General features: G+C 33.3%; 1 protein-coding gene across 1 annotated transcript in view; it reads left to right on the forward strand.

Moving 5' to 3' along the window:
* LOC150080137 (uncharacterized) overlaps positions 1-12,923 on the forward strand; it is a 193,249-nt gene that overhangs the window by 85,883 nt on the left and 94,443 nt on the right. The window contains exons 9-10 of the mRNA XM_090380625.1: positions 4,970-5,245; positions 9,240-9,537. Coding sequence (XP_090236751.1) covers positions 4,970-5,245; positions 9,240-9,537 — 574 coding nt within the window. The remainder of the gene's footprint in view (positions 1-4,969; positions 5,246-9,239; positions 9,538-12,923) is intronic.

A 12,923-nucleotide genomic window follows, 5' to 3' on the forward strand; every position in this document is an offset into this window, starting at 1 on the left:
CAGGATCATCTAGATGAGACTGCAGCAATAATTCAGACACAGCATGGGTTTGTTAAGGGAAAGTCTTGTCTGACGAATTTGATAGGATAGTATGATGTGGTTACAAAAGAACTGGATGCAAAAAATAATTTTGATGTCATATAATTGGATTTCAGGAAAGCTTTTGACATTGTTGCGCATGGAAGACTATTGTACAAATTGGAGCAGAATGGTATTAAGGGTAAGTTGCTACAATGGATAAAAGGATGGTTAAGTGGGAGAAGACAGAGGGTGGTAATCAATGGGTGCTGCTCTTCGTGGACTAATGTTATTAGTGGAGTCCCACAGGGTTTGGTGTTGGGTCCACTGTTGTTTTGTATATTTATCAATGATATTGATGAAGGTATATCAGGCTTAATGTCGAAGTTTGCAGATGATACAAAGGTTGGCAGGGTTATTAATGACAGTAATGGCAGTGTGCTACTGCAACAGGATCTAGATAATTTGGGCAGATTGGCTAAGAAGTGGCAAGTGAAATTTAACCTTGACAAATGCAAAGTACTGCATATGAGTAGAAGTAACCCCAGAGAAACGTACCAACTGTGTGGTACTACACTTAAGGTGGTAGAAAATGAAAAAGACCTGGGAGTAATTGTGCAGTCAGATATGAAGTTTTCTGAGCAATGCAGACAGGCTGCCAGGGCAGGTCATGGGGTTTTGTCAATGATTATATAGGAATTTTGCTAGCAGGGAGAAGGAGGTGATTGTCCCTCTGTATAAGGCAATGGTCAGGCCATGCCTTGAGTACTGCATACCGGTCTGGAGGCCTCATTTTAGGAAGGATGTAGATTTCCTTGAGCGTGTACAGAGAAGGGCAACAAGATTGGTGAGGGGAATGAAGGGATCCTCTTACCAAGAGAGGCTTAAGTTCTGCAAATTGCAGTGGCTGGAGACTAGGCACCTGCGCGGTGATCTGATTGAGGTGTATAAGGCCTTGAATGGGTTGAGCACACTGAATTCTGATGGGATCCTTCCACTTGTCAGATTACGAACCTAAGGGGGCATAAATTCAAATTAAGAAAGGACAGATGTAGAATAGATGTGCAGGAATTTGCCTTTAGCCAGCGGGTGGTTAATTGCTGGAACAAACTTCCATCTGTCATTGTGGAAGTTGATAGGTTGAATAAATTTAAGGAGGAACTGGACAGGCATTTGGAGGGAATGGTGTGTTTTTTTTTTTTTTTTTTTTTGGTGATGCTGCATAAGCTCATACACTTGCTTTCTTGTATCACATGTCACTACTACTACTACTATCAGTCTGAAAAGTATTGAGCTATAAAGGAATTGCCGCATGATTTTTTTTTATCTCAGATCATATCTGACCACTCTAATTAGCTACTATGAGATTTTCAAAATGGATTGAAATTAAAGAATAATTTTGATATCACATTCTTCAATTCAAGTAAAGACTGAAAATTACAGAAGAATAAGTCTCCTTAATAGTGGCTATAAAATATTTGCCAAATAACAAAAAAAAAAAAAAAATGCTATAGAATTACTATAATGATAAAATTGGAGAAAAACAAAATGGATTTAGGAAAAAAAGACCTTGTGCAGATGGATTTATCACTCTGAAATTACTAATTGAAAAACACAAGGAGTGTAATAGGCAAACAGCATTCATTTATTATAAGAAAGCCCTTGACTGTGTGGAAAGAAATAATCTTTTAGAAATACTAGCTGATGATGAAACTCCCAACCAAAAATAGCTGTAATCTATAATATATATACAGATAGAATTCAATCATGGTTAAATTGGGAACAGAAATATCAAATTGGGAACCAATAAATAGTGGACAAGGTTGCCCCCTGTCCCCACTACTTTTCAACATATACATCAATGCCATTCTCAGATGCTGGAGACTAACACACCACTGAAGTATTACATTATAAAATGGTAATCACTTTGACACTTTACTATATGCTGATGACCAAGTGTTTGTGGTCAATAACAAAGATGAGTTACGATATTCAATACACCATCTAAATCTTACTGCAAAAAAATTTAACATTGAAATATCAAGTAAAAACAAAAAATCATGCCTTGTCAAGGAAAGGAACCCATCTGAAACAAAATTTGTATTGGTAATACAGTTCTTGAACAATGTTAGAAGAGGTTAGAAGAATTCTGAACAGCCTTAATGCTAAGAAAGCCTTTAGTCCTGATAACATTTTCGTTTGCTTTCTATTTTGTGCCACATTTTTACACTTTCTCATTTTGCTGGTGTTTTTCCTAATACATGGAAACTTGCTCTTATTCAGCCAGTTCCTAAAAAGAGTGATATCTCTCCCATCCAGTTATCACCCCATTGCATTTTCCTGTACTCTGTCCAAAGTAATGGAAAATTCCATCAACTGCCAACCCCTTTCTCAAAACCTTCCATCTGATCTTTGATGATTGACAGTATAGACTTCGTCAGTTTTGCCCTCTAACTGGCTGCTGTAGGTGATGGTACATGACTCTGTCTCTAACTTCTCAGCTAATGTTGATCCCCTCCAAGGTTCAGTTCTTTCTCCCACTCTTTTCCTCTTCTGTATTAACAATTTTCTTCCACAGATTGGAAATCCTATGCACACTTTTGCTGATGTTAGTATACCACATTTTACCTTCCAGTCTCAGAAGCCTTGCCCTGCACAAACAGCTTCAACTGTTTGAATATCCACCACTAATTCAGTAAATGCTGACCTCCAGATAATTCTCCAGTGGGGCAAAGAAATCTTAATTAACTTCAATCTTTCTAAAATTTAGTCTAAAATTTATTTCTTACAACAAAGATATCATAAGAGATTATATATCTCTATTGAATTATCCTGACTTTTAATCTCTCCTGGCATTAAAATTGCTCAGACTGCTAGTCTCTCTTGGCACACCTCAAATAGTGCTTCCTTTGCACTAAAATATATTTTTTTTTTGGGTTTTTTTGGTGCATAAACACATCCAAACACACGATTTCCATTAACGAAAAAATTCATCTTGAAACCTAATGATTAGGCTTAAACTTTAAAACAACGATTAAGTTCTTACTTTATTAAATTCAGAAATTTTATATACATTTAATGATATAGAGCTTGTTGATTGTTGTAAAGTTTTAACATTGCCATTGGTTTCAAGTTTTTTTTTTTAATAGAAGTGTATAGAAAGAATAAACAGACACCTTGCTTCATTTTTTTTATTTTTTTAAATTTAATTTCTAAATAAAGCTCCTTGTAACTATATGAAGAGTTTTTTTTTTTTTTTTGTCAGTTTGTTGCTATGTTTAACTTTTTTTTTTTTTTTTGCCATACCTCTGTGTGTGCTTTTTGTTTAGTATTCATTTAAATATGAACTTAGTAAGAATGGTATTATTGGTGATACCTGATTTACTTATAAAGTTAGGGAATATTCCTAGATTTTTGGTGATGGATTTGTTTTGCCATCAAACATAAGGTTAGCTAATATAAAACAGCTGATACAGGGTGACTGTAGATTGAGCATGTTAATTTTCCTATATTTCAAGTCATAATGTTAAGAATTCGCAGTTTACCCATGATTTACTTTTTGGTGATATTTTAGAGTGCATGACCTGAGCTGCTGCAGTACTATATTTAGATGCTTTATTCTGCCATCATGATGTCACTTTTTTAGTTGTTTTTGAACTTATTGACTGTCAGTTTTCATATTGAATAAATATTTATTTCACTTTCCTTCTGGTTCAAGAAAAAGAGGATTAGCCACAAAATATTTTTGTGGTTAATCCTGTTTTTTCTGTTCGCTGAAATATCCATGCTTGGTCTCCTCTATATGCAGTTCATTTACATATACCTTTAGAGAGGGTTTTATTTTGACTTTGTGAAGTAGGGAATATTAATTGATTATATACATTCAAAATATCATATTTTCTGGAATACTCCCATACTTTTTTATTCTAAAAATAAAATGGAACCAAAAATTTGGGTGCACAATTTGTTTACAAACTTAATCCATAGCTTGAGACTTTTTCTAAGAGGAGTAAAAATGCAGTTTTTTTATTAATATCACCATTTTTATTGACAGTTTTTATTATGCCAGCATTTTAATCCATCCATCTGACTGCAGCCTAAAAGAAGTAGTTTGTTTATGAGTGATATTAAAATGTGACTTAGAATGTTGTGCTTCATAAAAGGTTAGCTTTTTTCTTTTGGAATATGAATATTCTGGTTTTCTCTCAACATGAATTTTTGAACATTCTTGTTTCCTGATGACATTAATTCATTCAAAAATCAGGATTGTGTGATTTTTTGATGGAACTGTAATACGTAGATAGCAACACTGATATTGTTTACTGCTCAGTGGAAATCAGAAGTAGTGGGTAATGGAACATGTTCATTTGCCACCTTCCCATGCCCATGACAGAAATTGCTTAGCCCACTTTGTGCAGTTCAAGGTTATTTCTAAGTTCAGCACCCTTTACTAATGAATGTAATCTGTAAAGTATTATGTATATGTTCTGCTAAACATGAGTAAAAAAGATATGTGGTTATGATCTTTCATAATGAAAAACTGAAAATAATTCAAGAGGCAGAAAATCAGAAATCATGTTACTAGTAGAAAATAAATTCACGTTTTTTTTTTTTTTTTTTTTTTAATTTTTTTTTTTTTGTATGTCTTAAAAAGTGGGATACAGAGCTTATTCAAGTGCACAGGGTATTCAAGAAAATATGTTACCCTAGTTTGAAATCAGATAGAGACGAAAACAATTAGAGCATATAATTTTTAGTTATGGTTCCCTCCAAAAGACTGTCATCTAGGTTAAGCTCATTTAAATTTTGTCAGTTTTTTTAGTATTTGTCATCAGATAAAATAAAAATTTGACCTAATTCTTATATAGTTCTTTTATAGTTCTTTTTTTTTTTTTTTTTTGGATAAAATATCATTTGAAAAAGCAATGTTTTTGATGATTTATTTTAATAGGAAGAGCTTGGATATAATATCAAATTCCTTGCCATTGAAGGAATACTACAAAGTTGTTCTCAATATTCACAAAATTTCATTTGTGGAAAAGCAACAGGCAAAACAAATTCCACAGAATGGTTTCAAAGGCTGGAAGTTTTTCTTTTATCCATTCCTAATCAAGAACCAAATGCAGCATGGTTTGGGTGTTTTGATGCCCTTTTAAGTATTAGTCCTTCCATTGCAGAACCATGCATAATACAGATATTAAAGAAATGCTGGCTTTTTGTACAAATAGTAAGTTATTTGGTGTGGTGAGTAAAATTTCTTATTTTTTAAAAAAATACACATTTTATGTGGATATCTTGTGATTTCAATATTAGAACAGACTCTCGATTTACCGGGATCAGATTAACCAGGACACTTCAAGACTCCAAATGAAAAAACAAAAAAAAAATCAACCAGAAATCATAAAATTCAAGTAATAACTAGAATAGGTATAAACAGATGTTTTGCAAGTCGTAAATAAGCGGCATTATAAGTTATCATTGGGAGATTAGTGTGCCTGTTATCTTGCTGTCTTCACACCCGCTGCTCAAAAAAAAAAAAGAGAGACCAAATATTTAGTTTGTTTTAGTGCATCACGTCGATTGTTGTGTTCCATTGCACCACAGAAGGACAAATTTTGTTTCGTTATTTATGTCAGGGTGTTGGAATTTTTTTTCCTAGTAACTTTTTTTTAGAAATCGCAAAAATGATGGGCAAACGCAAGAGTTGTGCTTTCATTTAAACAAAAACTTGAAATTAATCAAAAAGTTTGAAAACAGTGCATCTGTTAAATCTCTAAAGAGCCATTATAACATTGGTGACCAAACCATACGCAACATTATAAAAAATAAACGGAAGCATCATTTTGGACATGCAAGCAGTGCGTGGTAAGTTTTTTATCTATCGCCATACTTTTTACGTAGGTTGCTGAACATTTTTCAATACAGTAAGTCCCCGACTTACATAGCTTCGGACTTACGTTATATTATTTATTTATTTTTTATATGACTGAAGATTTCAAGTGAAGGAGACACACATTTCACCATAATAACATAAAAACCCACAGAATTTCAGCTATTGGGATTATCGCAAATGCAATGGGATCGTGTTTACTACCCTTTTATAATTAATTGCACTAACAGAAAAGCCCAGTAACCCTGAAAGTGCCAATTGTTTTTATTGTTTTATAGCAGTGACCACCAGAAATGTGCTTTAGTAAAATGTGAGCTCACATGGAGTGATAATAGTGAATTTTCGCCTTAAACCTGTGAAGTTCTTTTCAGAAAATTTCGTTTTGACCATATGTGCCGACTAAGAGAATAAGTGACAGTGGTACTAGTAAATCTATCACGAAAAGGAAAGTGATTGAGTTGGATCAGAAAATTAAAATAATAACGATGTATGAAAATGGCCAAACATTAACAAGTATCACGGCAATATAGCAGCAATATTTTATTAGTCATTCCTGAATTATGCAAATCTCGACTTACGTAAGAAGTCCTGGAATGTATCTCTTATGTATGTCGAGGATTTACTGTATTTTTGGATTAACCGGGAAATCAATTATCCGTGAATATTTTTTTACTATCTATCCTGGGAAATCGAGAGTCTACTGTACTTTTTTTTTTTTTTTTTTTCCCACCCAGTTTTCTGATTGAGGTAAGGAATCAAGGGAATAATAACTGAGAAAAATAATTATGAATGCTACATTGTTATAAAATAAATAAATAAATTTTCATTTAAGTTCATTATGGTGACAGTAGTCAAAAATATTTCTCTTTATTTAAAAGAGTAATAAATTATTAAAACAGGTTGCCATTTATTCTTGTAGAGCCAGAGAACTTATTTAGATTTAACCCTGCAGTGTTGTTGTTACACCTGTGAGGTGTAACTTGAAAATAATGAGCCCACATTAATTGTTGGCCAAAGATAAAAATCTGCAATTTTCTGTACCTTCTTAAATATAGATAAATTTTTATTTGGTATCGTTTTTGAAGTTTTATATATCATTTTTCCAGAGTTATAGCATGAGTGTACCCAGCAGGTACAGCCCACCACATTTGTTTTAATTTAAACATTTTAGTAATGTTAGCATGTGAAACTGACTGCTACTGACACTACAGAGCTTAGAATTATGTTTGTTTCCAGTTCAAATTAATTATAAAACTCTCCCATGGATCTAATGATTAAGTTTCTAACATTTGTAAACTGCATCTTTTTGAATGCTACATTTGAAATATTCATTATTATTTTTGAATAATAACCATGGAAAGCAATAATTGTTCAGGATAGAGCAATTTTTGCTTTGTAGCAAAATGCACAATATTCAAATTTCACACACCTCATAGTGCACCAAATTTGAAATAAATAAAAAAAAATTGAAAATGGAAGTAAACAATAGCATCTAATATATGTATATTTTTTAAATTGTTTAAAACTATATATAATAAGCAGAAATGCATGTTTAAACTCCATTTAAACTTTGTTCATTTAACATGTTTTTAAACTGAAAAATGGAGGAGGTTAGTAGGTTCAACTGTGTGTTTTTTTGTGTATAACTTTTTTTTTTTTTTTTTTTTTTTTTGAAAATAAAAAGTGTGAAAATAGCATTTTTTAAATATTTAACTTTTTTTTTTTTTAATTATAAACTAAAAAAGGCATACAATAAGTATTGCAATCCATTAAGAAAAGATGAAATTTTAGTATACTCCAAGCACAATTCAAATAACCCATAAACGTTTTCCAGAAATTTGAAATAAAGTTTACACAGCTTCAAGGTTAAAGAGGAATTAGATAAATATTTTGAAGTAGATAAAATATAAAACTATATATATATATATATAACATAACAAAATATATATATATATAAAACAAAAACAATAAAATAAATTCTCTCTAGTTTTATATTTTATTCAACCATGACTAGCATTCAAAGCTTCTTCATTTGCACTTTCACAAAATTCTTTGCTTTAATAAACATATGTAAACTTCATTAGAAAATTTATATTAATTTCATTAATATAAGTAAGAAGTGTATTAAAACATGAAAATATTTTTAGCTTTTTAAAATTATTCTTGTAAATATTTAAATAATTGAAAGCAATATCATATTGCAATGAAATTTATAAGAAATTTTGTGAAATTCTCAATAAATACACAACAAACTGATTTAACAGTAATATGAGAGCTATCATGGACCTCAAATCATGGTGTACACGTGATAGACAAGAGTTAAAGAATTAATGAAATGGTGAATAACAGGACAATGACAATGAGGACTTCTTGTATATACTAGATAGTGTATATATTTATCTATATATATGAACAATGTTTTTTTAAAATAAATTGTCTCAATTAAGACTAGGAATGACACTAGCATATATTATAGTTGCTGCTTTTCTGTGGCAGAACAGCAACTATAATATATGGCAACCATAGTGCTGAATGCTGCTGGATATTAGTACATAGAAAAAGAGAGAGCAGATGTGTATGTTGGGTACATTAATATTTATTATATTTATTGAAGTTAGTTTGAACACAGTGTGATTGTCACTTGAAGTTTTTTACTAACAAGCAGAATATGTTGTGTTTAGTTAAAATCAGTGACATTGCATTGGCAGCAGCAACAAATGAACGTGTAGCTGCATATTTTGGACTGTCTTTGCCCAGAATTTCTGAAAGTTAATTCACTAGCTTAGCCCTTGGAACTCCAAGGGCCAAGTTAATGAATATATACATCAGCATAGGACATTATCAGGGTCCCTATATGTTCACAGTACTGCACATAATTTGAACAGAAATGACTGGGTTCAGATTCATCTTCTTTTTGATTTTCTTATGCATTATGATGAAAGGAGGCTTTATTCAAGACTGGTTATCTCCTTGCAATCTGAGAGAACTACATAATTTTTCTTAGCTGCCTTATGATTTTGATATATTGTTGTTTCATATTGTACATATGATATATTGTAGATTGTGTGCTGCAAGAAGTTGTATTATGTAGTTAGTTTGTTCTAATTTCAGTACTTTACTTCTTCTCCAGCCTTGCTCTGGATTTCTTTCACAGAAATCCAGAGCAAGGCTAGGAGTGAATTATTTTGTATGTATCATACATTATTCTTATAATAAATTATTTATTTTTCCATTTTACTTGCATGATCATTGTACTAAATTTATGTGAATTGTATTCCTGTCCTCCAAAGATTCTTTTGTAAAATGTGTTTAACCTTGTTTAATCTTATAGGAGACTGAGGATGTAGCTGGAAGAAAACAAGGTCAACTGCTATCACATATAATGTCAGTGTACATTCAACTTCGCCAAGTCCCAAAACTTATGGCAAAATTTATTATTGCTTTGAAAGAAACCATAAAAGAATTTCCACATACAGTGCATATTAACAATGGCTATTTCCCAATGTGTTTTCTTGATCAATTTTCCAAAAGTGTTGTCACTCTCCCAGCAAGACAGATGCTTGATTTATGGAAGCAGTTTATAGATGTTTTAGAAAATCTCTTAATAGAACTCAAAGAAAAAAATTCCGGTAAGTATTTGTGACCTGCACATTTTTTGCTACGTACACAGTACTGCTAATGAACAAGAGAGAATTGATGACAGGCTGCAGTCCGGCCACTCAAGAACTGTGAGGACTCCTGTAGCTATCAAGGCAGTGGAAAACAGAATTCGTAGGAATCCCATATGAAAACAGAAAATCATGTCCAGAGAAATGGGAATATCACCAACATCGATGTCGTGCATAATCAAAAGTGATCTAGGGATTGAGTGCCTACCACATGAGAACAGGACAGTTCCTAACTTCAGCTCTGATGGAACAGAGGCAAAAAAGATCAGAGGCACTGCAGCGTCGGTACGCAAATGGTAAGTATCAACAGATAGATACTCTTCACAGATGAAAAGATTTTTACTGTTGAAGAGAGTTACAACCATCAAAATGACAAGGTGTATGCCCATAGCTCTGCAGAGGCATGTCAAGCCATTAAAAGAATTGAAAGGGGTCATCATCCCACATCAGTGATGGTTTGGTGGGGAGTCTCCTACAAAGGTGTAACAAATATGCATTTTTTGTGTTCAGAGAGTGAAAACTAGTGCACGGGTGTACTTGAATGATATTCTGGAGTCGCATGTGAGACCCCTCAATCAGACTCCCTTCAATGGTCAGCACTGGATCTTCTAACAGGACTCAGCACCTGCCCACAAGGCAAAGATCACCCAAACATGGCTGACAGAGAATGTGCCTGAGTTAAGCATGATGAAAGGCCTCCTGCCAGCCCAGATCTTAATCCACTTGATTACCGTTTGTGGGCTAGTTTGGAAGGGATGGTCTCTGGTAAAAGGCATGCCACATTGGAGAGCCTGAAGAAATCACTGGAGCATGTTGCAGCCAATTTCCCACTGGATGTTGTGCATACTTCTATTGATGAATGGCCAGAACGTTTGAGGTCTTGTGTAAAAAAACAAGGAGGGGCATTTTGAATGAGTGAAAGACACCGGAGCTCAAAACCCACAGAGTTTTGAGTTCCTGTGTCTTTTTATTTTGTGGCTACATGCGGAAACACATGTGACAGTATTTATGGCAGTATTGTGTACAATTTTTTAACTAATTTTCTCTGAAATAATGAGTTTGAAAAAAGAATATATTTTCTTTGAATTACATTTAATGTGATTATTTTGTAATGTATAATTAGAGTAATAATGCTTTATATTACTAAAAATTAATCTGAATTGTGCTGCCAACCTTCAGCAATCACTGGTACATGTAACATTTTTCTCAGTGGTGCATGTTATCAGCAATCATCCTATGCCACTGGCAAACAAACTTGTGCTCTCATCTTTTCCAATACATTTTTTCCAGTAGTTTTCAGTTGCTGTCGTGCTTACTTTCTTGTGCTACTTGTGCTTAGCGTGTTGTGCCCACGTTAATTCAGTATTGTATGAAACATCTTTCAGTGTTAATGTTTTCAGAAATTCTAGAAATTAAACCATGAATTTTAAACCTTGAATTTCTGAGTTTACCATGATAGTAGGTTTTGAAGGCATGCTAACGTTCTGTTCCATTGTAGGCTGGCAGGCTGAATAATTCTACTAAAGAACTCACATACAATTTCTGTAGATATTTCATCATATCCTTTGTTGACAGTGGGGAGGCGAGAAGTTTACAGTAATAAAAACATGCACGTGACATGCATATTCCCCATGCCTTCTCAATATCTTCTGTTTGCATACTCACTCTGATACACTTTTTCATTAACTGCTCAGTAAAAACAAATATTGATAAAGCAAGTTCATTGCTTATTATAAATTATGCAGGGATGCATGAACCTTCCAAAACTTAGTTCATGTTTCTATTTAATATAAACTGTTTTGCTCGACCTTTTCTAGAAAATGTGGGGATTCAGCATTATAAAATAGAACAAGTGAGAAAGGGGTAACTATTTTACTAATTACAAAATGGCGCCTGCCTAGCTAGGTGGGAAGGAGCAGCAGTGCGTTGCACACGCTTCTTGATTAGACTAGGTTTCGAGCCCGTCACCACCAAATACGGAGGATGCGGAATGGTCAGGGAATGACCACCGCATATCCTGGAGTAATATGGCCTTAGTTGCTAATGCTCCTAAAAAAAAAAAAAAAACCAAACTAATTACAACATGGAAACATGTGAAAATATAGGAGAGAAAGGAGTAACTATTTTAATGCAATAATAAAAATGGAGTGAATGTGACCTGAAATGTATGTGTACCGTGGGATTACATAATCTGTAGTAGAAGACATATTCATTTGCTTATTTTAAAATACAGTGTAACCTCAATATTATAATTCAGATGTCAGGCAATAACTTATAAAGCAGGTATTAAAGTGAAGTGCATTATAGCTTAAAAAAATTTTATAATTTTTTCCCTAGTTTTTTTTAAAATATAAACTAGAGGGCTTCACCCCTGCTTGCTGTGCTCACTTCTTTTGATAAAGTAAAATAATACTTGCAGAAGCTTTCAACACTCTGTGTGTGTGTGTCTCTTCCTCTGCTATGAATACATAAATATGTTACATATGGAAATCAAGAATGGTACCGCGTGGTCATGTTAGATAAACATAGTGAATGACCATGCTTAAAACAGAAGCTTGTTTTACCACAGTAAAACAAGCTTCTGTTACGTATTTTAGTATTTGTTGCGTATTACCCTGTAGCCCGCATCTCTCTTCTCCCATTGGCTGAATAAATATCACTAGGAGGAAAATTATTTTAATGTATAGAAAGATATGCTTTACTTAGTATGATTTATGAGTATACACACTAAAAGACATAAAGTATTAAAGATTATATTATTCCCTATACATTCTACTAATACACAATGCTGTTATGGACTAACATTTAATGCATCCATTCTGAAATAGATGTAATTTAGTTTACCAGAGTTGATGACAGTTTTTCACCACATAATTCTTAATAGGGGTCAGATGTATTAAATGAAGATGTTCACTATCACTCTGTTCTAACCATGCCATCACCTCATTAATGTTTTCAAGCACTTTGCTCATTTCTGGTGCTTTTTTCCTTACACAAGTCATCCATATTATCTTCTGAGTCACTCCCTGTGCCACTGGCCTTCTGTCTGTCAGTTGTCTTTCCATTGTTCATGATTTCTTCCTCACTCAGATAATGCACAACTGCAGCTTCTGTATCCACCTCAAGTCAAGCAGCCAGGTCAGTTGCTCCAAGACCGCCATTTAGTATGTTACAAGCAGCTTTTGTTTCTTTTTCTGAAAATACTGCTAATTCAAGGTTATTATTAGTGCTCTCGTCTTTTCCAGTACGTTTTTTCCAACAGTTTTCAATTGCCTGTTGTGCTTACTTTCTCCCACGCTAATCCAATACGGTATGAAACATTTTTCAGTGTTAATGTTTTCAGAAAT

This window comes from Mastigoproctus giganteus, chromosome 9 (assembly GCF_048544385.1).
Source record: "Mastigoproctus giganteus isolate SK-2022 chromosome 9, ASM4854438v1, whole genome shotgun sequence".
Classification (NCBI taxonomy): domain Eukaryota; kingdom Metazoa; phylum Arthropoda; class Arachnida; order Uropygi; family Thelyphonidae; genus Mastigoproctus; species Mastigoproctus giganteus.